The 23,374-nt window shown below is 48.9% G+C and overlaps 1 protein-coding gene across 2 annotated transcripts in view; it reads right to left on the reverse strand.

The window, feature by feature from the left end:
- AHCTF1 (AT-hook containing transcription factor 1) overlaps window positions 1-23,374 on the reverse strand; it is a 253,355-nt gene that overhangs the window by 60,839 nt on the left and 169,142 nt on the right. For both annotated transcript variants that reach the window (XM_044290344.1, XM_044290343.1), the window contains exons 23-25: window positions 23,152-23,283; window positions 20,861-21,002; window positions 1,163-1,310 (exon numbers count right to left, since the gene is read on the reverse strand). In XM_044290344.1, coding sequence (XP_044146279.1) covers window positions 1,163-1,310; window positions 20,861-21,002; window positions 23,152-23,283 — 422 coding nt within the window. The remainder of the gene's footprint in view (window positions 1-1,162; window positions 1,311-20,860; window positions 21,003-23,151; window positions 23,284-23,374) is intronic.

A 23,374-nucleotide genomic window follows, 5' to 3' on the forward strand; every position in this document is an offset into this window, starting at 1 on the left:
TGGATCGGATCCACAGAACGCATGCGGACGTCTGAATGGAGCCTTACAGGGGGGTTATCAATGACAGGGGGTGATCAGGGTAATCAGGGTGATCACCCCCCTGTCACTGATCACCCCCCCTGTAAGGCTCCATTCAGACGTCCGCATGATTTTTACGGATCCATGGATCGGATCCGTAAAAATCATGCGGACGTCTGAATGGAGCCTGACAGGGGGGTGATCAATGACAGGGGGGTGATCAATGACAGGGGGGTGTTCAATGACAGGGGGTGATCAGGGAGTGTATATGGGTGATCACCCACCTGTCATTGATCACCCCCCTGTAAGGCTCCATTCAGACGTCCGCATGATTTTTACGGATCCATGGATACATGGATCGGATCCGTAAAAATCATGCGGACGTCTGAACGGAGCCTGACAGGGGGGTGATCAATGACAGGGCGGTGATCAATGACAGGGGGGTGATCAGGGAGTTTATATGGGGTGATCAGGGAGTTTATAAGGGATTAATAAGTGACGGGGGGGTGTAGTGTAGTGTAGTGTTTGGTGGGACTGTACTGACCTACCTGAGTCCTCTGGTGGTCGATCCTAACAAAAGGGACCACCAGAGGACCAGGTAGGAGGTATATTAGACGCTGTTATGAAAACAGCGTCTAATATACCTGTTAGGGGTTAAAAAATTCGGATCTCCAGCCTGCCAGCGAGCGATCGCCGCTGGCAGGCTGGAGATCCACTCGCTTACCTTCCGTTCCTGTGAGCGCGCGCGCGCGTTCACAGGAAATCTCGGCTCTCGCGGGAGGACGCGTATATGCGTCCACCCAGAAGAGCAGGACCGCCGGCAGGACGCAATCCTGCGTACGGCGGTCCTGAGGAGGTTAAGGAACTGCTCTTGCAGTGAAATGCTAGGTAGTGGTAGGGATATATAAACGAAGACTAATCTCCAAACTGAAAGGGCTCCCTGACGCTATAGACGGCAATGCAGGGGGAACGGCTAGACAGGTTTTCTACAGGAAACTGTACAGCCCCTTGAATTTGCAGGTGTCACCAATAATATTCAGATATGTGACTGACATCGGCAGGTAGATTTACCTAAATACAGCACACCCTAGTATTCCGTAGGGATTGGCCACAGTTTGTAAATGAAAGCAGACACATTTCATACCTCCTGTAAGGGGAGAAGTCTCTGTTCTCACTAGCAGCAGACACTTCCTTTATTTTCATCAGCACATTGTGGATAAAATTAGCTTCAGTGATCACATTTCCTGCGGGAGCCTGTTTTGCAACAGTAGATAAAGGCTTTGGTCTTGTAACTATAATACACAAGACAATGAAATTGTTGATTAGTGTCACATACTATGGGGATATGAGTGCCATTTTAAAACTAGCAGTAGAGTCAAAAGTACAGATATTCTAGAAACAAGCCTATTCATTAAAAGGGGTTTTCCAAGACTTAAAGGGAACCTGTCACCAGTTTTATGGTGTCCTAACTAAGGGCAACATATATCTGTAAAGAATAAATCAAGGCAACTGGACGTACTGTAGATTTCTTGAAAACGTTTCACTTGTTCTTCCAACGAGCTTTCTCAATTCTGAACGATTGTACAAAAATTCTGGGAATAAATATGTAACTGAATCCACATCTGGTAATTATACCCAGCATTGGGTCAAAGGTGTTGATTCCATTATCCTAATTTGAGTCAGTAGGTGAGAAAGACTTCCCAGAAAAAGGTGTCAAGACAGCATTGTATGTGGCAGACAATAGATGTCTAACCCCCCCACCTCTATACATGCTTGGCTTCTCCATTTTTACGTAGATGGCCTCCTTCACGCCTCGTTTGTACCAATCGGCCTCCTTATCCAAAACACGTACTTGACCGTCTTCAAAGGTGTGACCTGCTCCTTTTAGATGTAAGTACACGGCTGAATCTTGACCAGAGGTTTTGGCTCTTCTATGCTGAGCCATACGCTGATGTAGTCGTTTTGTTTTGCCGATATACAGTTCTGAGCATTCCTCATTGTACTGGACTGTGTACACAATGTTGTCCATCTTGTGTTTAGGCGTTGGGTCTTTGGAGAAGCCAAGCTTGAATAGAGGTGGGGGGGTTAGACATTATTGTCTGCCACATACAATGCTGTCTTGATACCTTTTTCTGGGAAGTCTTTATCACCTACTGACTCCAATTAGGATAATGGAATCAACACCTTTGACCCAATGCTGGATATAATTACCAGATGTGGATTCAGTTACATATTTATTCCGAGAATTTTTGTACAATCGCTCAGAATTGAGAAAGTTCGTTGGAAGAACGAGTGAAACGTTTTCAAGAAATCTACAGTACGTCCAGTTGCCTTGATTTATTCTTTACAGATATATACCATGACCTGGATAAAAAGAGAACCTTCACTGACATAAGGGCAACATAAATAAGTGACTGATTCGCTTAGCAAAATGCTGGGTCCCAGTCAATCTGCCAACATCTTGTATTGAAAAGCTCCAGCTGATAATGATGAGTCCTGAATATTCATGAGCTCCTGACTCTCCCCGCCCACCTGCTGCTGAATGACAGTTTGTTTCCATAGGAATCAATAGCAGGTGGGCAGGGGAGTGGCTATAGCTCTGAATTAAATATATGCTTGACTCAAATCAGCTCATTAGCATGCGGCATCTTTGTGTGTATATTATGAGGTAACCATCTGTCACATCAGCAAGTGAATACATCTAATAGGGCTGCACGATATGGGAATTTTGTGCGATTGTGATTAGGGCCCTAAAAATTGCGATAACGATATGCGATGCGATATTTTAAGGGATTTGTGCTAGAGGTCTATTTGCTTGAATTTTCCCATATGAGCCGCTAATGCGGCTAGGTATGGCAGTTATGGGGTGGATCGGTGGGGGACGCGCAGTTATGGGGTGGATCGGTGGGGGACGCGCAGTTATGGGGTGGATCGGTGGGGGACGCGCAGTTATGGGGTGGATCGGTGGGGGACGCGCAGTTATGGGGTGGATCGGTGGGGGACGCGCAGTTATGGTTTTTTATTGGTCACCTTACATCACAAAGTGCAACACCAAGAGTTCAAAAAGGCGTACGCCCCCAAAATAGTACCAATGAAGACGTCACCTCATACCACAAAAAATTAGATCCTACTTAAGACAATCGCCCCAAAAAATAAAAAACGTTGGCTCTCATAATATGGAGACACTGAAACATGATTTTTTGGTTTGTTTCAAAAATGCTTTTATTGTGTAAAACTTAAAGTATACATTGCAGTGTCCGTAACAACCTGCTGTATAAAAATATCACATGAACTAACCCCTCAGGTGAACACCGTAAAATAAAATTTGTCAAAAAAGCAGTTTTTTGCCACTTTACATCACAAAAAGTGTAATAACAAGCGATCAAAAAGTCATATGCACCCTAAAATAGTACCAAACAGTCATCTCATCTTCTCATACTGGCAAAAATGAACCCCTACATAAGACAGTCGTCAAAAAAAAAAAAAAATGGCTTTCAGAATATGGAGACGCTAATTTTTTAAAAAAAATTTTAACAAATGTTTTATTATGTAAACTGCAAATGTTTTATCATGTAAAACTGAGTCATATTTAATATTGTCGCATCTGCTCCATAAAAATACCATATCTCACCTGATCAAAATGATCCAAACATGAAGTAGACATGAGAAATGTAAAGTAATAACAATTTTAGGAGTTATCACCGTTTTAAATGCAGAGAAATTAAAATTTTGAAAATTGCGAATTTCAAAATTTTGGGTAAAATTGGTATTTTTTTTTATAAAATGAAATATTTTGACTAAAATTTACCACTGTCATGAAGTACAAAATGTGATGAGAAAACATTCTCTGGGTACTTTCACACTAGCGTTTTTATTTTCTGGCATTAAGGTTCCATCCTAGGGGCTCTATACCGGAAAAGAACTGATCAGTTTTAGCCTTAATGCATTCTGAATGGAGAGCAATCCGTTCAGGATGTCTATGGTTAAGTGTTTTTGAGTTTTCAGGATGGAGATAATACCGCAGCATAGGAATGTATTAGTGCTGGATCTGGCAATCAAAATACCGCAATGCCGGATACGTCCTTCGCAGACTGAAAAAAATAAATGCTGGATCTGTTTTTGTGCATGACACCGGAAAGACGGATCAGGCATTTCAATGCATTTGTAAGATGGATCTTGATCAGTCTTACAAATGCCATCAGTTGACATACATTTTGACAGATCCAGCAGGCAGTTCTGGCGACGGAACTGCCTGCCAGATTCCTCTGCCGCAAGTGTGATAGTACCCTCAAAATAGCTTGCATAAGTAAAAGCGTGTGGAAGTTATCTTAACAAAGTGTGATGCATGTCAGATTTGCAAAAAATGGCCTGGTCTTTAAGGTGAAAAATGGGAGGGTCTTGAAGGGGTTAATACAGATAATAACCTATCCTCAGGATAGGTCCTCAGTATCTGGTGTGTCAGACACCTAGAACCCCCACAGATCAGCTGTTTGAGAAGCACTGCGACCTTCTCAGCTTTCCCTAGGCCAGTGCTGACATGTTAATTGGTCACATTGCCAAGGCCCAGCTATTCTATATACAACTATATATTGTACGGTGCTGTAGTTCGTAATCACTGCGATATGCCGATTTGGCCAACCCGAAAATGCTGCGATTATATATGAAGGGGCCCCACGCACATAACTGGCTCTGTGTGTAAAGTATTTTACTAATGTGTGAAACTCCTATTGATAACAGGTACAGCCTCTGTACTCACTGTCATGATGAATGCACTGCAGCGAGCGGGCGGGCCGGCGCGTGACTGATGTCACTTAGTAACGCTCCTGCCTCCTGAAGTGGGAAGAGCGTTCACGCGCCGGCCAGCTCGCTGGGGTGAAGTGCATACCGGGTGTTAACACACCGGCATCAGTGTTTTCACCGATGCCAACGTATGTCAGTAACCGCCGGGTCGGAAAAAACAAGATTTTTTGTAAAACTTACCAGTAAAATCTTTCTCGCTCTTCATTGTGGGACTCAAGAACCGTGGGTATAGCCATGTTCTCTAGGAGAAATAGACACTAGGTAGAAACTGTGAGCCCCTCCCATGGCAGCTATTCCCCCTCCAGCCTGGAGAGAGCGCTTCAGTTTGTGCAGAAGCAGGACAAGCAAGCCAACCAACAAAAAACAACGTGGAACAACCATGCCAAAGGATCCAACGTAGTTCTAACCAGCAACTGCCGCAGATGTGGCCAAACAATACTGGGTGGGTGCTGTGTCCCCCAATGAAGAGCGAGAGAGATTTTACTGGTAAGTTTTACAAAAATCTTGTTTTTCTAGCCCATATTCATTGGGGGACACAGGAACCGTGGGACTTCCAAAAGCAGTCCACAGGGAGGGAAAAAACTAGGGATCGACCGATTATCGGATTTACCGATATTATCGGCCGATATTCAGGATTTTGAACGCTATCGGTATTTATTTTGCCGATATTCCGATAGCGTATGGGGAACACAGATCGCACTGCTGTCAGCGCTCTCCGTGTTCCCTCAGCAGCAGCACAGGGGAGAAGCAGTGTCTCCTCCCCCTGTGCTGCTGCCGCCGCCAATGAAAGGACAGGGGACAAGAGAAGGGGAGGAGCTATGGCCACTGCGCAAGCAAAGAAGCTTAATCTCTCATTTATTCATATAATTACAGGAGGCGGGAGCTGCAGGATCACATAGCCGGCTCCCGACCTCCATGAGCTGTAGCTGCGATCTGCGGTAGTTAACTCCTCAGGTGCCGCGGATCGCAGCTACTGCTCATAGAGGTCGGGAGCCGGCTATGTGATCCTGCAGCCAGCTCCCGCCTCCTGTATATGAATAAATTAGAGATTAAGCTTCATTGGTGGCGCAATGCGCCTCCCCTCAAGCCCCCCCCAGTATTAAGCAGTGGTGGCGCATAGGGCCCCCCCCATCCCAGTCGCAGTGCGCCCCCCCACAGGATCCCCTCTCCCCTGCTCCTCCGATCGGAGCCCTAGCAGTGTAATGCTGGGGCTCCGATCGGTTACCATGGCAGCCAGGACGCTATTGAAGCCCTGGCTGCCATGATAAGCTCCATGCTGCTGTGTGCACAAAGCACACAGCAGCAGGGACAGTGTGAGCTCCTATTCACCCTGATAGATCTCTATCAGGGTGAATAGGACAAGGGTTCTAGTCCCTAAGGGGGCTAAAAGTTAGTTTAAAAAAAAAAAAAGTTATAAAAATAAAAAAAAACAAAATATTAAATATAAATGAAAAAGAAAGATTTACAAAAAAAAATACACATTAACAATAAACATTAATTTTCAGCAGATGTGTGGGAATTTTTATTTATTTTTTTTCAAAAATGAAAATTCCCAGAAAATCGGTATAAATTATCGGCTATCGGCCTGAAAGTTCACAAATTATCGGTATCGGCCCTAAAAAATCAATATCTGTCGATCCCTAGAAAAAACCCAGACCCATGGAAGCAAGCGTCCCTTCAGGCATATAAGAAACTAGCCTAACACCTAAGGGCAGAACCCTGCCCTGGGCACTGTATGCTTCAGCGATTGCAGACCGAATGCAAGCCACCTTGGAGGCCGCCAATCCCTTGCGAGGGCCTTCCGAAATGACAAAAAGGGAGTCCGTACGCGGGAAGGAACTGGAGGCTGCTAAATAAATCTTCAGAGCCCTGACAACATCCAAATGGTTTAACTCCCTTTCCTTCGGGTGTGCAGTAGAGGGACACAGTGAGGGAAGGACAATTTCTATGTTCATATGAAGTCAGTGACCACCTTCGGGAGAAAGGAAGTAATGGGCCGGAGGACCACTTTATCCTTATGAAGAACCAGGAAGGGTTCTATACGAGAGCGTCGCCAACTTGCTTCTCCTGCTTGGCTTGCTTCTCCTGCTTGTGCACAAACTGAAGCCTGGAGAGAGAGCTTCAGTTTGTGCACAAGCAGGAGAAGAAAGCCAACCATCGAAAAACAAACAAACCCCAAAAAACGTGGAACACCAACCATGCCAAAGGACCAGGCCGGAGAACTGCTTTATCCTTATGAAGAACCAGGGAGGGTTCTATACGAGAGCACCGCCAACTCAGACACCTGTCTGATGGATGTGATAGCTACAAGAAAAACGACCTTCCAGGACAGGATTCGGGGTGAAATCCCCCACAAAGGCTCAAAGGGAGAAGCCTGGAGCGCTGAGAGGACCAAATTCAGATCCCAAGGCGGTAAAGGAGGACAGTACGGAGGAACCGTATGTGCCACTCCCCAAAGGAAGGTTACAGGCCCCAGGGGGACTGGAAAAGGATAGAAAGTGCCGACACCTGACCCTGCAAAGAACTAAGGGCTAGACCAAGGTCCAACCCTGATTGTAGGAAGGATAGGACCGTGGGGAGAGAAAAACAAAGTGGGGGGATGTTCTGGCTTTCACAGAAGCCCAGGAAGGACCTCCAAGTCCTGCAATAGATCTTGGACGGTGCAGGCTTCCTCGCCTGAATCATAGTGCGGATGACATCCGCCGAAAACCCTCTTCGCGTCAGAATGGCGGCTTCAATAGCCACGCCGCCAAACGAAGACACCTTAAATGCTGATGGAAGACCGGCCCCTGCGAAAGAAGGTCGTCTGAGTGGCTGTGACCAAGGGACGTCTCCTAGGAGGAGAATGAGGCCGGCGTACCAAGTGTAACTGGGCCAATCCAGGACGACTAGGATCGTCAGAATGCCTCCATTCTGATCTTCCTGGGTAGGAGGGGGAAGGGGGAAAACAGGCAAAGGAGGGAGAACCCCTGCCAAGGGGAGATCAGGGCATCCACGCCACAAGCTTACGGATCTCTTGCTCGGGAGAGAAAGGTGGGAAGCTTTTGATTGAGTCTTGAGGCCATCAAGTCCATGTCTGGGGGACCCAAACGTAGACAGATCAGCTCGAACACCTCCGGGTGCAGGGACCACTCGCCCGGTTCTATTGTCGTCCTGCTGAGGAAGTCCGCAGTCCAGTTCTCCACACACAGGATGTAGATTGCTGAAATTACCGGTACCTGGGGCTCCGCCCACCGCAAGATCTTGGCAGATTACTGCATCACCGTGAAGGTGCACGTTTCCCCCTGGTGGTTGATGTACACCACGGCGTTGTCCGACTAGACTCTGACCGGGCGACCCCCCAGGAGATGGGTCCAGTGTCTGAGGGATAGAAGAATTGCCCTGAGCTCCAGAACATTGACCGGAAGCTTGGACTCCGACCGAGACCATGTGCCTTGGACTGTCCTGGAAGGGAAAACTCCTCCCCAACCTTGCAGACTGGTGTCGGTAACAACCATCCAGGATATTGGAAGGAATGACCTTCCCAGAACTGTAACCGACAGTCACCAACAGAGGGACACCCTCACCTGAGAGGCAGTTGGGACAGTCCAGACTATCGGACGATTTGTCCCAGGAGGACAGGATCGCTCTCTGGAACGTGCGAGAGTGGAACTGGGCAAAGGAAATCGCCTCGAAACCGGCGACCATCTTCCTCAACGTCTTCATGCGAATGGACTGGAGCCTCCAGGCGAATGGACTGAAGCCTGCAGTTAAGAAGAAATCTCAGAGCGGTGTAAGGCCAGGCACTTGTCCGGTGGAAGGCGAACCTGTGCCGCTTCTGTGTCCAGAAGCATACCCAGAAACACAAGTTGTCTGGACGGAGTCAGATGATTTCTGAAGATTGACCAGCCACCCGAAGTGTGCAAGGACTTCCAACGTGATCCCTACGCTGCTCAATGCTTGAGCGAATGAGGGAGCCTTGATGAGGATGTCATCCAGATAAGGCATAAGGAAGATGCCTCTGGAACGGAGCAGGGCAAGAAGAGGGGCCAGAATTTTTGTGAAGACCCGAGGCGCAGTCGCCAGTCCGAATGGAAGGGCAACAAACTGGTAATGATAGTCTCCAATTGCAAGCCTCAGGTAAAGCGATGATGGCTCTGTGCGATGGAGACAAAATATGCATCCTGGATATCTACAGCCGAAAGGAATTTCCCCCGTTCCAGAGAAGCAATTACGGAACAAAGGGATTCCATCCGAAACCGCTAGAGGCGGAGGAACTTGTTCAGCAGTTTGAGGTCGAGGATTGGGCGCACAGAGCCATCCTTTTTGGGGACCACAAAAAGGTTTGAGTAGAATCCCTTGAACTTCTCTGCTGGGGGAACAGGAGAGATGAATCCTCGGTTTAGGAGGGAATGAATGGCCTGGGAGAAGGTGGCCGCCCGCTCTGGGTCCCAAGGAGGACGGGACTGGGGACTGAAAAAACCTGAGGGAAGGGACGAGAACTCGATCGCATACCCTGAGGATACAATTTTGAGTGCCCAAGCGTCGGAGACGTGGGTCCGCCAGACGTCCTGGAAGAGGAGGAGGCGGCCCCCCACCATGTTGGGTGGGGGTGAGGTTTGCTTAGCCGTGGAAGGTCAAGTGGCCCGAGTCCTGGGACGCCAGGCTATTTGCGACGATCCTGGGAAGTAAACTTGCCCCCCCTTGCGGAAGAGCGCGCCACGGGGCGGGAACTAGCAAATCGACGAAAAGGCCTACCACGGGAGGAACCTGACCTGGTGTGAGAGGCACGCTTCGCTCTAGGTTGTGGGAGATAGGTGCTCTTACCTCTCGTGGCCTCGGAAATAATTTCATCCAGCCGAGTCCCAAAGAGACGGGCCCCGGCGAAGGGAAGTCCTGTTAGAGAACGCTTGGAAGTCGCGTCCGCTGCCCACACCTTTAGCCAGAGCTCGCGGAGTAAGGACTAAGCGCTGAAGTGCACGCAATGAGGGCGAATGCGTCCAAAGATGCCTCGCAGAGGAACTTCCCCGCCTGGGTGATCAGCTGCTCCAAGGACCGGGGAGGTCCTGACCAGGGACTTCGGATACCAGGTATAGCTGGCTGCCCTTCTCAGAGATCACCTTTGCCACCCACGCAAAGGTGAACACGGGCCTAAGGGCTGACCCTGTAGCTGCAAAGAGCGACTTCGTCAAGTATTCCATCTGACGGTCTTCAGGGGTCTAAAAGGGAGGTTCCATCGGCTACAGGAATAGCCGCATTTTGGGCTAGCCGTAACACTGGTGGGTTGACCTTAGGAGGGGATGCCCACATGGACACACAAACCACTGAAAATGGATATAAAACATCCAGCTTCTTAGGGGTGGAAAAGCACATGTCTGGGTGATCCCAAGCCTTAGAAACCACCGCAGAAAAATCATTATGGCGAGGAAACACATTTGAGGCCTGTTTTGGATAAAAAAAGGATACCCCCTGTTGGTCAGAGGGGGGAGCATCTTGCACCTGGAAGGTGTCACGGATTGCAGCATTGAGGCTATCTACAGTGGAGGCCAACTTGGAAGGCTGCTCCGCAACCATGTCCAAATCAGAATTCTCTACCTCTCCTTCAGATGGGATGTCCCGAGGAGAATAAAAACCCGAGTGGGATCTTACACGGGGTTGAGAGGGAGATGCATCTGGGGAGGAAACATGTCCTGCTCTAGGACGCTTTTGTGAAGGCCAGGAGCAGGCATTACTTATCTGTCCTGCAGCCATCTTCACCCTTCTTCTCCAGTTAGTGGCACCGTAGTGGCAGGAAACTGGAAGAAGGACTTGGATAGGTGACCCTTCCGCTGGTGGGATGCAGTGGAACGAGGCCGATTGTCTCCTTGTGGGGGAGGAGGCAGTGTGGTGGACTAATGCTGGCATGCTCCCCTGGGAGAACAGGGAGGCTAGGCGACCACTGTTTGCCAACGGAAAAATCGGTAGTTGGTCTTACCGGTAACGTTCTTTCCAGGAGTCCAACATGACAGCACATGGAAGGATGTCCAATCCAATCTCTGTATGGGCAGGAAGTGAGACAGGTTAAAAGCCCCCCCCCCAATCTCCAGTGTCTTCTAAATTACTACACCGGATGGATGCAACTCAATTTTATTTCTATTGTGATAAACAATGTTAACTTCACACTGAACCACATATTTAGGGAGGGAATTAGGAGTGCTGTCATGTTGGACTCCTGGAAAGAACGTTACCGGTAAGACTAACTACCGATTTCCAGGACGTCCCCCATGACAGCACATGGGAGAGTTACCAACTTAACCATCAGGGAGGGACCACAGCCTGTAGAACCTTCCGACCCAAAGGAAAGCTGACGATTGGATGCCAGGTTCAACCTGTAATGTTTACAAAAGGTGTTATAACTTGTCCAGGTGGCTGCCTGACAAATCTGATCTATAGAGGCATTCGGCGACAATGCTGATATTTGCACCTTGATTGTGCTAGGACGTAGCCCTAGGTCAAAGCCTCTCTGTAGGAAGTCAAGAATCTGAGTGATGGAAGGAGTTGATCTGGACGGATGTGTATCTTCCAGCCAGGAATTAAATCTGCTCCAGATTTTCTTATAAATAGCATTTGTCACTGGTATCCTACTTTTTTGTAATGTGGAGATCACTGCATGTGACAAGCCCTTCCTACTCAGCATTCTACTTTCAGGATCCAGGCTTTCAGATTCCATTTCTCCAGATTCGGGTGGAGAAGGGACCCCTGAGTGAGAAGGTCTGGCCTCAGAGGGAGTGATATCGGTTCTTCTACCTTTAGCCTGTCTAACAGGGGATACCAGCTCCTCTTCGGCCAAGCTGGACCTATGAAGATGAATTACCCCGAACTCTCGCTGATCTTTCTCAAGGTGGCCGGGATAAGTGGGAAGACATAAGCTAGATCCATATCCCATGTTTTTGACATGGCATCTATCCCCAGAGGATCTCTACTTGGATCCCCCCCGATTCCTGCAGATATGATGAAAGACCTGCCTGTTCAGCATCCATTCTCCCAGATGGAATCTTCTTCTGCTAAGGTAGTCTGCTGTAACGTTGTCCTTCCCTCTGATAAGAGGGAAGAAAAATCTTTTCTGCGACCTCCTGAAGACCTGGGTTCTGAGTTCCCCCTTGATGTCTTATATAACAGACTGTAGTTATATTGTCTGATAGTACTTGTACATGATTTCCTCTTAGGAGAAGTTCTGCTGTTTGGAGAGACTTTAGTACCGCCATTAATTCCCTTACGTTTGAGGAACGTTGACTCTCTGCTAGGGACCATGAACCCTGAAAGAAAAGGAGATTTTTTGTGAAACTCACCTGTAAAATCTTTTTCTCGTCTTTTCCATTGGGGGACACAGACCATGGGTATAGCTTAGAGGTATTAGTAGGAGGGACACTACGCAAATACAAAATGCGTCCGAATGCGCCACAGGCGACGGAGGGGAGAGACTGAGTCATCCATGGGGGGATGCTGCCGCTCACGCTACCTCTTAACTGCCAAGCGTCCTCTGTGGAAACCACTGAGAGGAGATGGAGTGGATGGCGCCACATTGGAGGCTGCCATAAGTTTTATGGACATGACTGCCATGGTGACTAAGGCCAAATCAGTGGCCGCCGTTTTTTTTTTTGATGCCCAAGCGGGTACCACAGGCCGCGCAGGGACATGGGCCAGAAAAGGGGGTGAAGAGTGAAACTGTCCAGGGGCAGAGCAGGAGACACACATACCAGCGACAAAAAGACTAAAAAACCCTTGCAACTAGGCAAAAAAAATTCCTACCAGCCGTGCAAGGGTTAATCACGTTCTACCCAGCAGCAACAGGAGAATCCACAGAGAATGCGCAGTGCCGCTGCGAGAGCTTCCAGCAGGGAGGAGGAGTCGGCAGAGCGGAGAACAGAGGCTCCACCCCCAGGACGCGTCATCAAGGCGCGAAAAAAGAACGTGCGCGCGCTTTATGTAAAAATGTGCCCCGGTGCCAAACGCAGCATAGCGAGGGTTAAAGTGCCAGAAAATGCTTGGGGGGATCCAGAATGAAGAGAGGGGGGGGGCCGTCACTTGCGACAACCCTGCGCCTTGTCTAGACGCAGAGGCACTTGTCCAGGAGATGTAAGGCAGGAGTGGCGCTGTTTATGACAAAATGCCCCCCGGTGCCGATGCGGCATAGCGGGGGGTTAAGTGCGGGAATATGCTCAGGAGACCCCTATTAAAGAGGGGGGTCCGTCACTGGCGACAACCCTGCCCCTTGCCCAAGACATGTAAGGCAGGAGTGACGCTCTTCAAGACAAAATGTCCCCCGGTGCCGATGTGGCATAGCGGGGGTTAAGTGCGGGAATATGCTCAGGAGACCCCTATTGAAGGGGGGGGTCCGTCGCTGGCGATTACCCTGCGCCTTTGTAAGGTAGGAGCGGCCATGCCGATGCTCGGGAGACCCGTATCTGAGCCTGGGATTCTACCCAGCTAGCAGAGCCTGCAGCTAAAACGTCCCCAGAGGGGAATATATCGCTCCCAAAACCTGTAAAGTCAGCAGTCCCCTGGTATGGTGCCTCCAGTGCCCCAGGCCTTCACTCTGTAGTTCACCCAGGCGGTCCATAGATATCAGGCAGGTAGAACCGGGGGGGGGGGTGGAGCAGAGGTGGATGCAGCCATACTTATCTGCTCATGTAGTCTTCTCCCTCCGTTCAGGACCAGCAGGGCTCACCTCTTTAGACTTCTGACTCCAGGAGTTCAGTGCTCTGGATGGAGGGCAGCGGCAGGTGGCCCAAGGGCTGGTGGGAAGCCGGAGCCAACAGGTCGGGCCCGGATCCACTTGTCTTCTTGGGGGGAAATGGAGGCAGCCAGGCAGCGTCCCAAAGACGGCGGCGGGAACTCCATGGGGGACCAGGAAGGCGCCATGCCGACCTGCGTCCCCATCTGGGAAAAAAATAAAATAACAAAAAGGCGTAGAGATAGTAGTGTCAACCTCCTTCACCAGACACTAAGCAAAGACTGAGTTCCTCCTGGTGGAGTCGGAGGGTAAAGCCCGAGGAGGAGCTCTTTTGTATTTGCATAGTGTCCCTCCTACTAATACCTCTAAGCTATACCCATGGTCTGTGTCCCCCAATGGAAAAAAGCACGAGAAATGATCTTTGTGTGAACCCCAACCGGACATGCTGGCATCGGTTACCACTGTCAAGCAAGGTATTCTCAACCAGTGTACCCCTCAGGTTGACGGGAGTTATCCCCCAGTTCAAGGACTCCTTTATGGACATTGGAATCTTGATCTGTCTAGAGAGCTTTGGTCTTTGTCCCACTTGGTAAGAACTAGACCTTGTAGAGGCCTCGAGTGGATCTGAGCCCACTGGACCATCTTAATAGAGGATGTCATCAAGCCTAGTATCCGCATAGCCTCTCTGATGGAGCAGAGGTTTCTTCTTTGGAAGGATGATATTTCTTCTATGGATGCGTTGCATTTTGATTCTGGAAGAAAAGACATCTGTTTATGGGAGTCCATAAGGGTTCCTAGAAAACGAGATTTTTGTATAACTTACCAGTAAAATCTCTTTCTCGCTCTTCCTTGGGGGACACAGGAACTCTTGGGTATAGCTTATCTCCATAGGAGGCGTGACACTAAGTAAAAGACTGTTAAGCCCCTCCTCCAGCAGCTATACCCTCAGCCTGGAGAGAGAGACTTCCAGTTATGTGCCCAAGTAGTGCAAGACAAAGGCAAGGAGTAACCAAACCAATACCAACAAGTCAGAAAAAAACACCCGAAGGCCAACAAAAAAACAATGGGCGGGCGCTGTGTCCCCCAAGGAAGAGCGAGAAAGAGATTTTACTGGTAAGTTATACAAAAATCTCGTTTTCTCGCCCAATTCCTTGGGGGACACAGGAACTCTTGGGACGTTCAAAAGCAGTCCACAAACAGGGAGGGACCACAATCAAAAGCGAACCAGGCACCGTAAACATTAAGGCACCGCCGCCTGCAAGACCAAGCGGCCCAAAGCAGCATCCGCCGAGGCATAAGTGTTCACCCTGTAAAACTTGGTGAACGTGTGCAAAGAAGACCAGGTGGCCGCCTTGCACAGTTGTTCAGCCGAGGCACGATTACGCTGAGCCCAGGAAGCCCCGACCGCTCTGGTAGAATGAGCGGTAACACCAAAGGGCGGATCCCTGCCCCGAGCACGGTAAGCCTCAACGATAGCCATCTTGAGGAAGCGGGCAACAACCACCTTAGACGCCGCCAGCCCCCTGCGCGGACCCTCCGGAATCACAAACAGAGAATCCAAGCGTCGAAAGGGTCTGGTCACATCCAGGTAGATCCTGAGAGCCCGAACAACATCCAGACGGTGAAGCTCCCGCTCCCGGGGATGCGACGGGGACGGACACAGAGAAGGAAGGACAATATCCTCATTCAGGTGAAAGGCGGACACCACCTTCGGAAGAAATTCCGGAACAGGGCGGAGAACCACCTTGTCCTGGTGAAAAACCAAGAAGGGCTCCACGCAAGAAACAGCCGCCAACTCAGACACACGCCGAAGAGACGTGATGGCGACGAGAAAGAAAACTTTGCAAGACAACAAGCGAGGGGAAACCTTGCGCAGAGGCTCGAAAGGGGAAGATTGGAGAGCCGCCAACACAACGTTAAGATCCCAAGCAGGAACAGGAGGGCGATAGGGGGGAGCACAGTGAGCAACCCCCTGAAGAAAGGTCTTAACCGGACCGAGCGGAGCCAGAGGACGCTGAAAAAGGACCGAAAGAGCCGAAATCTGACCCTTCAGGGTACTGAGACCCAAGCCCAGAACCAGACCAGATTGCAAAAAAGATAAAACCGTAGGAAGGGAAAACCTCAGAGGGGGAGTCCCCAAGGCCTCACAGAAAGCCAAATAGGCCCGCCAGGTACGATAATAAATCCTGGCCGAGGCCGGTTTTCGTGCACGAATCATGGTACGGACCACGTCAGCCGAAAACCCCCGCCGCGTCAGGACCGCGGTTTCAATAGCCACGCCGTCAAACGTAGCGACCCTAAATGCTGGTGGAAGATCGGCCCCTGAGAGAGGAGGTCTTCTCTGAGAGGCAGAGGCAAGGGAGCGTCTGCCAGAAGCAACATAAGGTCGGCGTACCACGGACGACGCGGCCAGTCCGGGGCGATTAGGATTGCTGGCGTGCCCTCCGCCGCAATCTTCCGAAGGACACGCGGAAGAAGAGGCAGGGGCGGAAACACGTAGAGGAGCGAAAACTCCGTCCAGGGGAGGACGAGCGCGTCCGCGCCGTAAGCGTCCGGATCTTTGGCCCTGGCCACGTAGATGGGAAGTTTGTAGTTGAATCTGGAGGCCATGAGATCCACGTCCGGACGACCCCAACGGAGACAAAGAGACTCGAAGACGTCGGGGTGCAGAGACCACTCCCCCGGGTCGATCGTCGTCCGACTGAGGAAATCCGCCGCCCAATTGTCCACCCCCGGAATGTAAATGGCCGAAAGGGCCGGAACATGAACCTCCGCCCAGCGAAGGATCAGAGACACCTCCCTCATCGCCGCCGCGCTGCGAGTGCCCCCCTGGTGATTTATGTACGCCACAGCCGTGGCATTGTCCGACTGGACCCGAACAGGGCGACCCTGAAGCAACGAAGTCCAGTGTCGGAGCGAGAAGAGGATGGCCCTCAGCTCCAGAACATTGATCGGCAGTCTGGACTCCGATGGAGACCAAGTGCCCTGGACGGACCGAGGAGGAAACACTCCCCCCCAACCCCGCAGACTGGCATCGGTGGTAATCACCAGCCAAGTCATTGGCAGGAAAGACTTCCCCTGAAGAGGGGTCCGCAGCCACCAGAGGAGAGAGGAACGAACCTGGGGGGAAAGGGGAAAATGCCGATCCAGACTCTCCTGGGACTTGTCCCAGGCGGACAGAATGGCCGTCTGAAAGGTGCGGGAGTGGTACTGTGCGTAAGGAATCGCCTCGAAGCAGGACACCATCTGACCCAGGACCCGCATGCTGAACCGGAAAGAAGGACGGCGGTGGGACAGAAGGCTCTGAACCGACCGATGGAGGAGCAGGCGCTTTTCCAACGGAAGTCGAACCACCGCTGAATCGGTATCCAGCAGCATCCCCAGAAAGACCAATTGCCGGGAAGGAACAAGAGAGGATTTGGGTAGGTTGATAACCCAACCGAACCGGCGCAAGGTCTGCAGCGAGAGATCCACGCTGGCTGAAGTCAGTGACAGAGAAGGCGCCTTGATTAGGAGGTCGTCTAGATATGGAAGCAGAAAAACTCCCCTGGAACGAAGTAAGGCGAGGACCGGGGCCAGGACCTTCGTGAAAACACGAGGGGCCGTCGCCAGCCCGAAGGGAAGGGCAACGAACTGGTAGTGTTCGGACCCCACTGCAAAACGCAGAAAGCACTGATGACACCGTGCGATTGGAATGTGAAGGTAGGCGTCTTGGATGTCGATGGAGGCCAGGAACTCCCCCTGTTCCAGAGAGGCCACCACCGACCTGAGAGACTCCATCCGGAAACGCTGAAGACGAAGGAAGCGGTTCAGCCGTTTTAGATCCAGAATGGGTCGCACCGAACCCTCCTTCTTGGGGACCACAAAAAGGTTCGAATAGAACCCCTTGAACCTGTCTCCCATAGGAACCGGGGTGATGACTCCTTTGTCTAGAAGAGTCTGAACGGCAGCAAAGAAATCGGCCGCCCCTCGGGAATCCCGGGGAACCCGAGAGCGAAAGAACCGAACTGGGGGAAGGGACGCAAGCTCGAGTTTGTACCCGGAAGACACAACCTCGAGAGCCCAGGCGTCAGAGACGTGCGCCTGCCAGAAGTCCCTGAACAGGAAGAGACGTCCCCCTTCTGCAGAAGGACCTCTGAGGATGCTGTCTGGAGGAAGTCGTCTAAATACGGAATTATTGTTATTCCCTGTTGTCTCAGGAAAGCCATTATCTCTATTAGTTTTGTGAAAATGCATGGAGCACTTGAGATCCCGAATGGAAGACATTGGAACTGAAAGTGATGAACCAAGCCGTCTAACATCACCGCAAACCTGAGGAACTGATGATGGCTCCGATGTATGGGGACATGGTAGTAGGCATCTTTGAGATCGATGGTGCACATTAATGCCCCTGCTGGAATCAGTGGAACTGTTGAACGTATTGACTCCGTCTTGAACCTGAAATATCGAATCCAATTGTTCAGGAACTTCAGGTTTATGATAGTTCTCAGCGAACCGTCTTTTTTTTACCCAGAACAGCTTGGAGTAGTGGCCTCTGCCCTGTTGGGGCCTTGGAACAGGAACTATTGCTTCCATTGTGCAAAGTTTCTCTAAGTCTTGAACCATCTGGTTCTTTAGTGACGGAGACTAGGGTGTGGTAACACAAAATCTCTGAGGAGGAAGACAACTGAACTCTATTTTGTACCCCTCTCGTACTGTCTGAAGTACCCAGGGGTTCTGAGTTACTAGAGACCATTGATGACTGAAGAACCGAAGTCTCCCTCCCACTGGTATGGCGTCATTTGTAATGGTAAGAGGAAGTTTTGGGTTTGAGAAGGAACCCCCTCCCCTTCCCACCTTTGGGGTAGCGCCACCTGCCCGACTTGCCTTTCCCTCTACCTGAAAAATTCTGTGTCTGTCCCTGGCCTGAATTTTTCCGAAAGGACTGAGTTTTCTTAGATTTTTCCTCTGGAAAACCCTTCTTGTCCGCAGCATTTTCAAGGATTGTATCTAAGACTGGGCCAAACACATGTGAACCTGAGAAAGGGATCGAACAGAGTTTATTTTTTGAAGCTATGTCCCCTGACCAACTTCTTAGCCAACCGGCCCTTCTAGCTGTATTCGCCAGGGTGCCTAAAGCATGAGAAGAAGTCTTGAACCAAATGTCTAAAAATGCCCTCCTAAAAGGAATTTGCACCCCTTTGCGCCCGTAGGCTGCAAAAAAGTGTCACACATGTGGTATCACCGTACTCAGGAGAAGTTGGGGAATGTGTTTTGGGGTGTCATTTTACATATACCCATGCTGGGTGAGATAAATATCTCGACAAAAGACAACTTTTCCCATTTTTTTTTTTACAAAGTTGGCATTTGACCAAGATATTTATTTCACCCAGCATGGGTATATGTAAAATGACACCCCAAAACACATTCCCCAACTTCTCCTGAGTACGGCGATACCACATGTGACACTTTTTTGCCGCCTAGGTGGGCAAAGGGGCCCACATTCCAAAGAGCACCTTTCGGATTTCACAGGCCATTTTTTACACATTTTGATTTCAAACTACTTTGCATGCATTTGGGCCCCTAAAATGCCAGGGCAGTATAACTACCCCACAAGTGACCCCATTTTGGGTGGTAAGTTGCATGACCGAACAATAAACTGTGAAAGAAGTGTAGTGCAGAATTGTAAAAAGTGATCTGGTCATTAAGGGCGTTTAAGCTAGGGGGGCTGAGGTGGTTAAAGGGAGTCTGCCACCTCCATATGGCCATATACAGTGCTTACATTGTCCTATAGCACACCTATACAGGATTGTAACTGTACCTTTGTTCTTTTCTTTAGACCCCTCCCCAGTCTCTGCCTTTGCCCGCCCTCCAAGTCTCTTGCCTCATCGATGGGGCAAAGGAAGAGGCTGGGGAGGAGTAAAGTGAAAAGAAGGCAGAGTAGCCTGGGCACTTACACACTGAACGCCGCCCCTGGGCACTTGCGAGTGCTCATTTGAGTATGAATTAAACATTGTTTTTCCTGCTGGTGCAAGTCTATTGCACCAGCAGGAAAAACAATGTTTAATTCATACTCAAATGAGCACTCGCAAGTGCCCAGGGGTGGCGTTCAGTGTGTAAGAGCCCAGGCTACTCTGCCTTCTTTTCACTTTACTCCTCCCCAGCCTCTTCCTTTGCCCCATCGATGAGGCAAGAGACTTGAAGGGCGGGCAAAGGCAGAGACTGGGGAGGGGTCTAAAGAAAAGAACAAGGGTACTGTTACAATCCTGTATAGGTGTGCTATAGGACAATGTAAGCACTGTATATGGCAAAATGGAGGTGACAGACTCCCTTTAAGTAGCAGGACATCAGGGCGCACCTGTACGCCCTGTGCCCTAAAGAGGTTAATAAGGCCAGCTTAGGATTCTTCTTATTACTCCTGACATGAGCATATGTTTAGGTTATAGGAGTAAAATTTAACACTTTATTTTGTATAACAATCAAATAATGGCTTTTTTTTTAAACACAAAAACGGGCACAAAGCCAGCAAGAAGACGGCGGAGAAAATATGCTAACCATTGCGAGTCCAATGTATATGCAGGAAAAAAGAGGTACTACCATCAATGACCAAATTGCATTTTTTTTTTATATCTTAAAGCACAACCAGATTAGACCAGATGCAGACTAGCGTTAGAGATCCGGCAGGCTATTCCTCACTCCGGCATTGCTGGAGGTTTGTAAGGCTCAGTTCGGCTGCATTCTGGCAAATATGCAGAGAATCAGCCATTGACCATTATAATGAATGGGGCCAGATACTGTCTCCAACTGGCATTAGCTGCATTCGTTTACATACAATTGTACTATGCAGTTTACCAAACAGAACAAAGTCTTTGGCAAAAATCACACCCTGAGTACTTCTATCATCTTTCCTCTCAAAACTTGTGAAGTCAAATATAGACTAATAAGCTTTTGCAGGCGATTGTTGGGAGGGAAGCATTTCCCTCCCAGCAATCGCCTGCTTGTTAGCAGAGGAGAGTGCTGCTATTACATGTAACAATCTCCTCCACAGTATACAAAGGACTGCTAATGCCATCGTTTGTCCCTATACGGAATCACTGTTTGCCGGCAGTAGATTGTGATTACATACCATGATCTGCTGCCAGCAAACTATTTTTAAACCTGATAAAAGATGCCAATAACCAGATCATCGGCAGCAGTATTACACTGTCAGATCATCGTTAATGAGCTTTACTAGGAACGCTTGTTAGTGATAATCTTCACTATTATCTGCAGGTGTAATATAAGATTTATTCACGCTGACGTGATTTTAAGTTTTACGCAGATATACAAAAACTACATCACAGCTGACAGTTATACTTCGATTATAGTTACCTTTCTTCCAAATAATAGATGGATAAGGCCTGGCCCTATCACTTGCCAGAGTTTGCTGCACACTTGGTAGTATTTTTCCATACTGATCCAGTATAGACTTTCTGGCCACTGCTCTCTCTCGCTGACGTCTATCACAATCATTCTGAATCCCCCCCAAAAAAAAAAAAAAAAAAAAAAAAAAAAAAGTTAGTTAAGCATAAGAAATTGCAATAACCCCTTCAACCCCGGGCCTGTTTTCACCTTCCTGACCAGGCAATTTTTTGCAAATCTGACACATGTCACTTTAGGTGGTAATAACTTTAAAACTCTTACTTATACAGGCCATTCTGAGATTGTTCTCGTCACAACGTACTTCATGAAAGTGGTAAAAATTAACCATTATATGTGGAGCCCGGGCATTGGGAGAGGGGGCTCATAGTGGTTGTTTTGTTTTTTCTTTAAGTGGGTCATCCAACCACTATAATGACCCCCCCTTCCCCCCAATGCCCAGGCCCCACATACAGATTATGCTTACCTTGGCACCCACGTCGCTCCTGACCTACACAGGGCCGCAGCTGCATCTCCCTGTGGGTGACACTAGGGAGGCTCATCCCCGTCACAGCCTGCTATTGGCTGCTCCCACCGCCGGATGTTTTGATCTGCGCGACGGGGAAATGCAGTGGCGGCGGTGCGGGGATCAGGAGTGACGTGGGTGCCGGGGAGTGGGGTAAGTATATGGAGGGGACTGGCCATGGGGGCGGGGAGATAGAAATCATTATAGGGGTTGGATAACCCCCTTCAAGTAAAAACAAAAAAAAACACTGTAAAGCCTGATATAGTCAGCAGTATATAAAGGAGTTTAGGCCTCTTTCACACTTGCGTGTAATTCCGGCAAGTGGAGTACACGCCAGATCCGGACAACGCAAGTGAAAAATCCGGAAAAACGCAAGTGAACTGAAAGCATTTGAAGACGGATCCGTCTTCAAAATGCTTTCAGTGTTACTATGGCAGCCAGGACGCTATTATAGTCTGGTTGCCATAGTAGTAGTGGGGAGCAGTATACTTACAGTCCATGCGGCTCACGGGGCACTCCAGAATGACGTCAGAGCGCCCCATGCGATCACGTGATCCATGCGCTTGGGGCGCCCTGACGTCACTCTGGAGCCGCACGGACGGTAAGTATGCTGCTCCCCACTACACTTTACCATGGCTGCCAGGACTTTAGCGTCCCGGCAGCCATGGTAACCATTGAGAAAAAGCTAAACGTCGGATCCGGCAATGCGCCGAAACGACGTTTAGCTTAAGGCCGGATCCGGATCAATGCCTTTCAATGGGCATTAATTCCGGATCCGGCCTTGCGGCAAGTCTTCAGGATTTTTGGTCGGAGCAAAACGCGCAGCACGCTGCGGTATTTTCTCCGGCCAAAAAACGTTCCGGTCCGGAACTGAAGACATCCTGAATGGATTTCTCTCCATTCAGAATGCATTAGGATAAAACTGATCAGGATTCTTCCGGCATAGAGCCCCGACGACGGAACTCTATGCCGGAAGAAAAGAACGCAGGTGTGAAAGAACCCTTAGCAAGGTTTAGGCAAAAAAACATTTACAAGTTTACCATGTTCTGTTCTGGCCCGTTAACGTATATGCAGTTGCAAAGTTGTGTGGGTGTACAGCAAGTGGTGGTGGGGTGTCGTTGAGTGTTGCTACCAGGCGGTGACAGGAACGAGCCTCCCTAACATTGCGGTGGACGCTAGGAAGGCTCGTTTCCGTCACCACCTGCTATTGGCAAAAACCACCAAAAGCAATTTGCTATTTTTTTGGTCACCTTCTCCCCCCAAAAAAATTGAACAGTAAATCAAAAAGTTGTATGTGCCCCAAAAATGGTACAAATAAAAACTACAGTTAATCTAAAAAAAAAAAAAAAATTTAAAAAGCTATCATACAGCTCTATGGACTGAAATTAAAAAATAAAAAAAAGTAATGGCGATGCAAAGTAACTTAATTTCAAAGCAGTAATTAAAACAAAAAACAAACAAACCCAAAACTATGCAAAATTTAACATCACTGTAATTGTATCGAGCTACAGAATAAGGACGTCATGTCATTTTTCATCGGACAGTGAACACTAATATTACAACCCAAAAAACCTTGTTGGAATAGCCCTTTATTTATTTTCCAGTACAACACATGGTAAATAAAATGAGGCAATAAAAAATAAATATAATAAAACGGGGCCGGTACTCAAGGGGTTAAACTTAAATGCAAGATATCAGTTTTAACAAGGCTTCCAAAAGATCCAAACAATGGTCTTACCAGGTGATAATTTTTCAGTAACTGGTTTAGCTGCAGCGCTGGGATGTAATTTGCTCTCTGCAAATGATGAACCAAAAGGAGCTCTTGATTCTGCACCCCTCCATTTGTGTGTAAATACTTATGCAAATAGTCCTACAAAGGAAATGAAAAATCACTAAAAGTTACTGCAAACTAATCTCAAAAACCATCTGTAAATCTTTCTTACCCAGAGTTTTCTTCTAGT

This window comes from Bufo gargarizans, chromosome 4 (genome assembly GCF_014858855.1).
Source record: "Bufo gargarizans isolate SCDJY-AF-19 chromosome 4, ASM1485885v1, whole genome shotgun sequence".
In the NCBI taxonomy this organism is placed as follows: domain Eukaryota; kingdom Metazoa; phylum Chordata; class Amphibia; order Anura; family Bufonidae; genus Bufo; species Bufo gargarizans.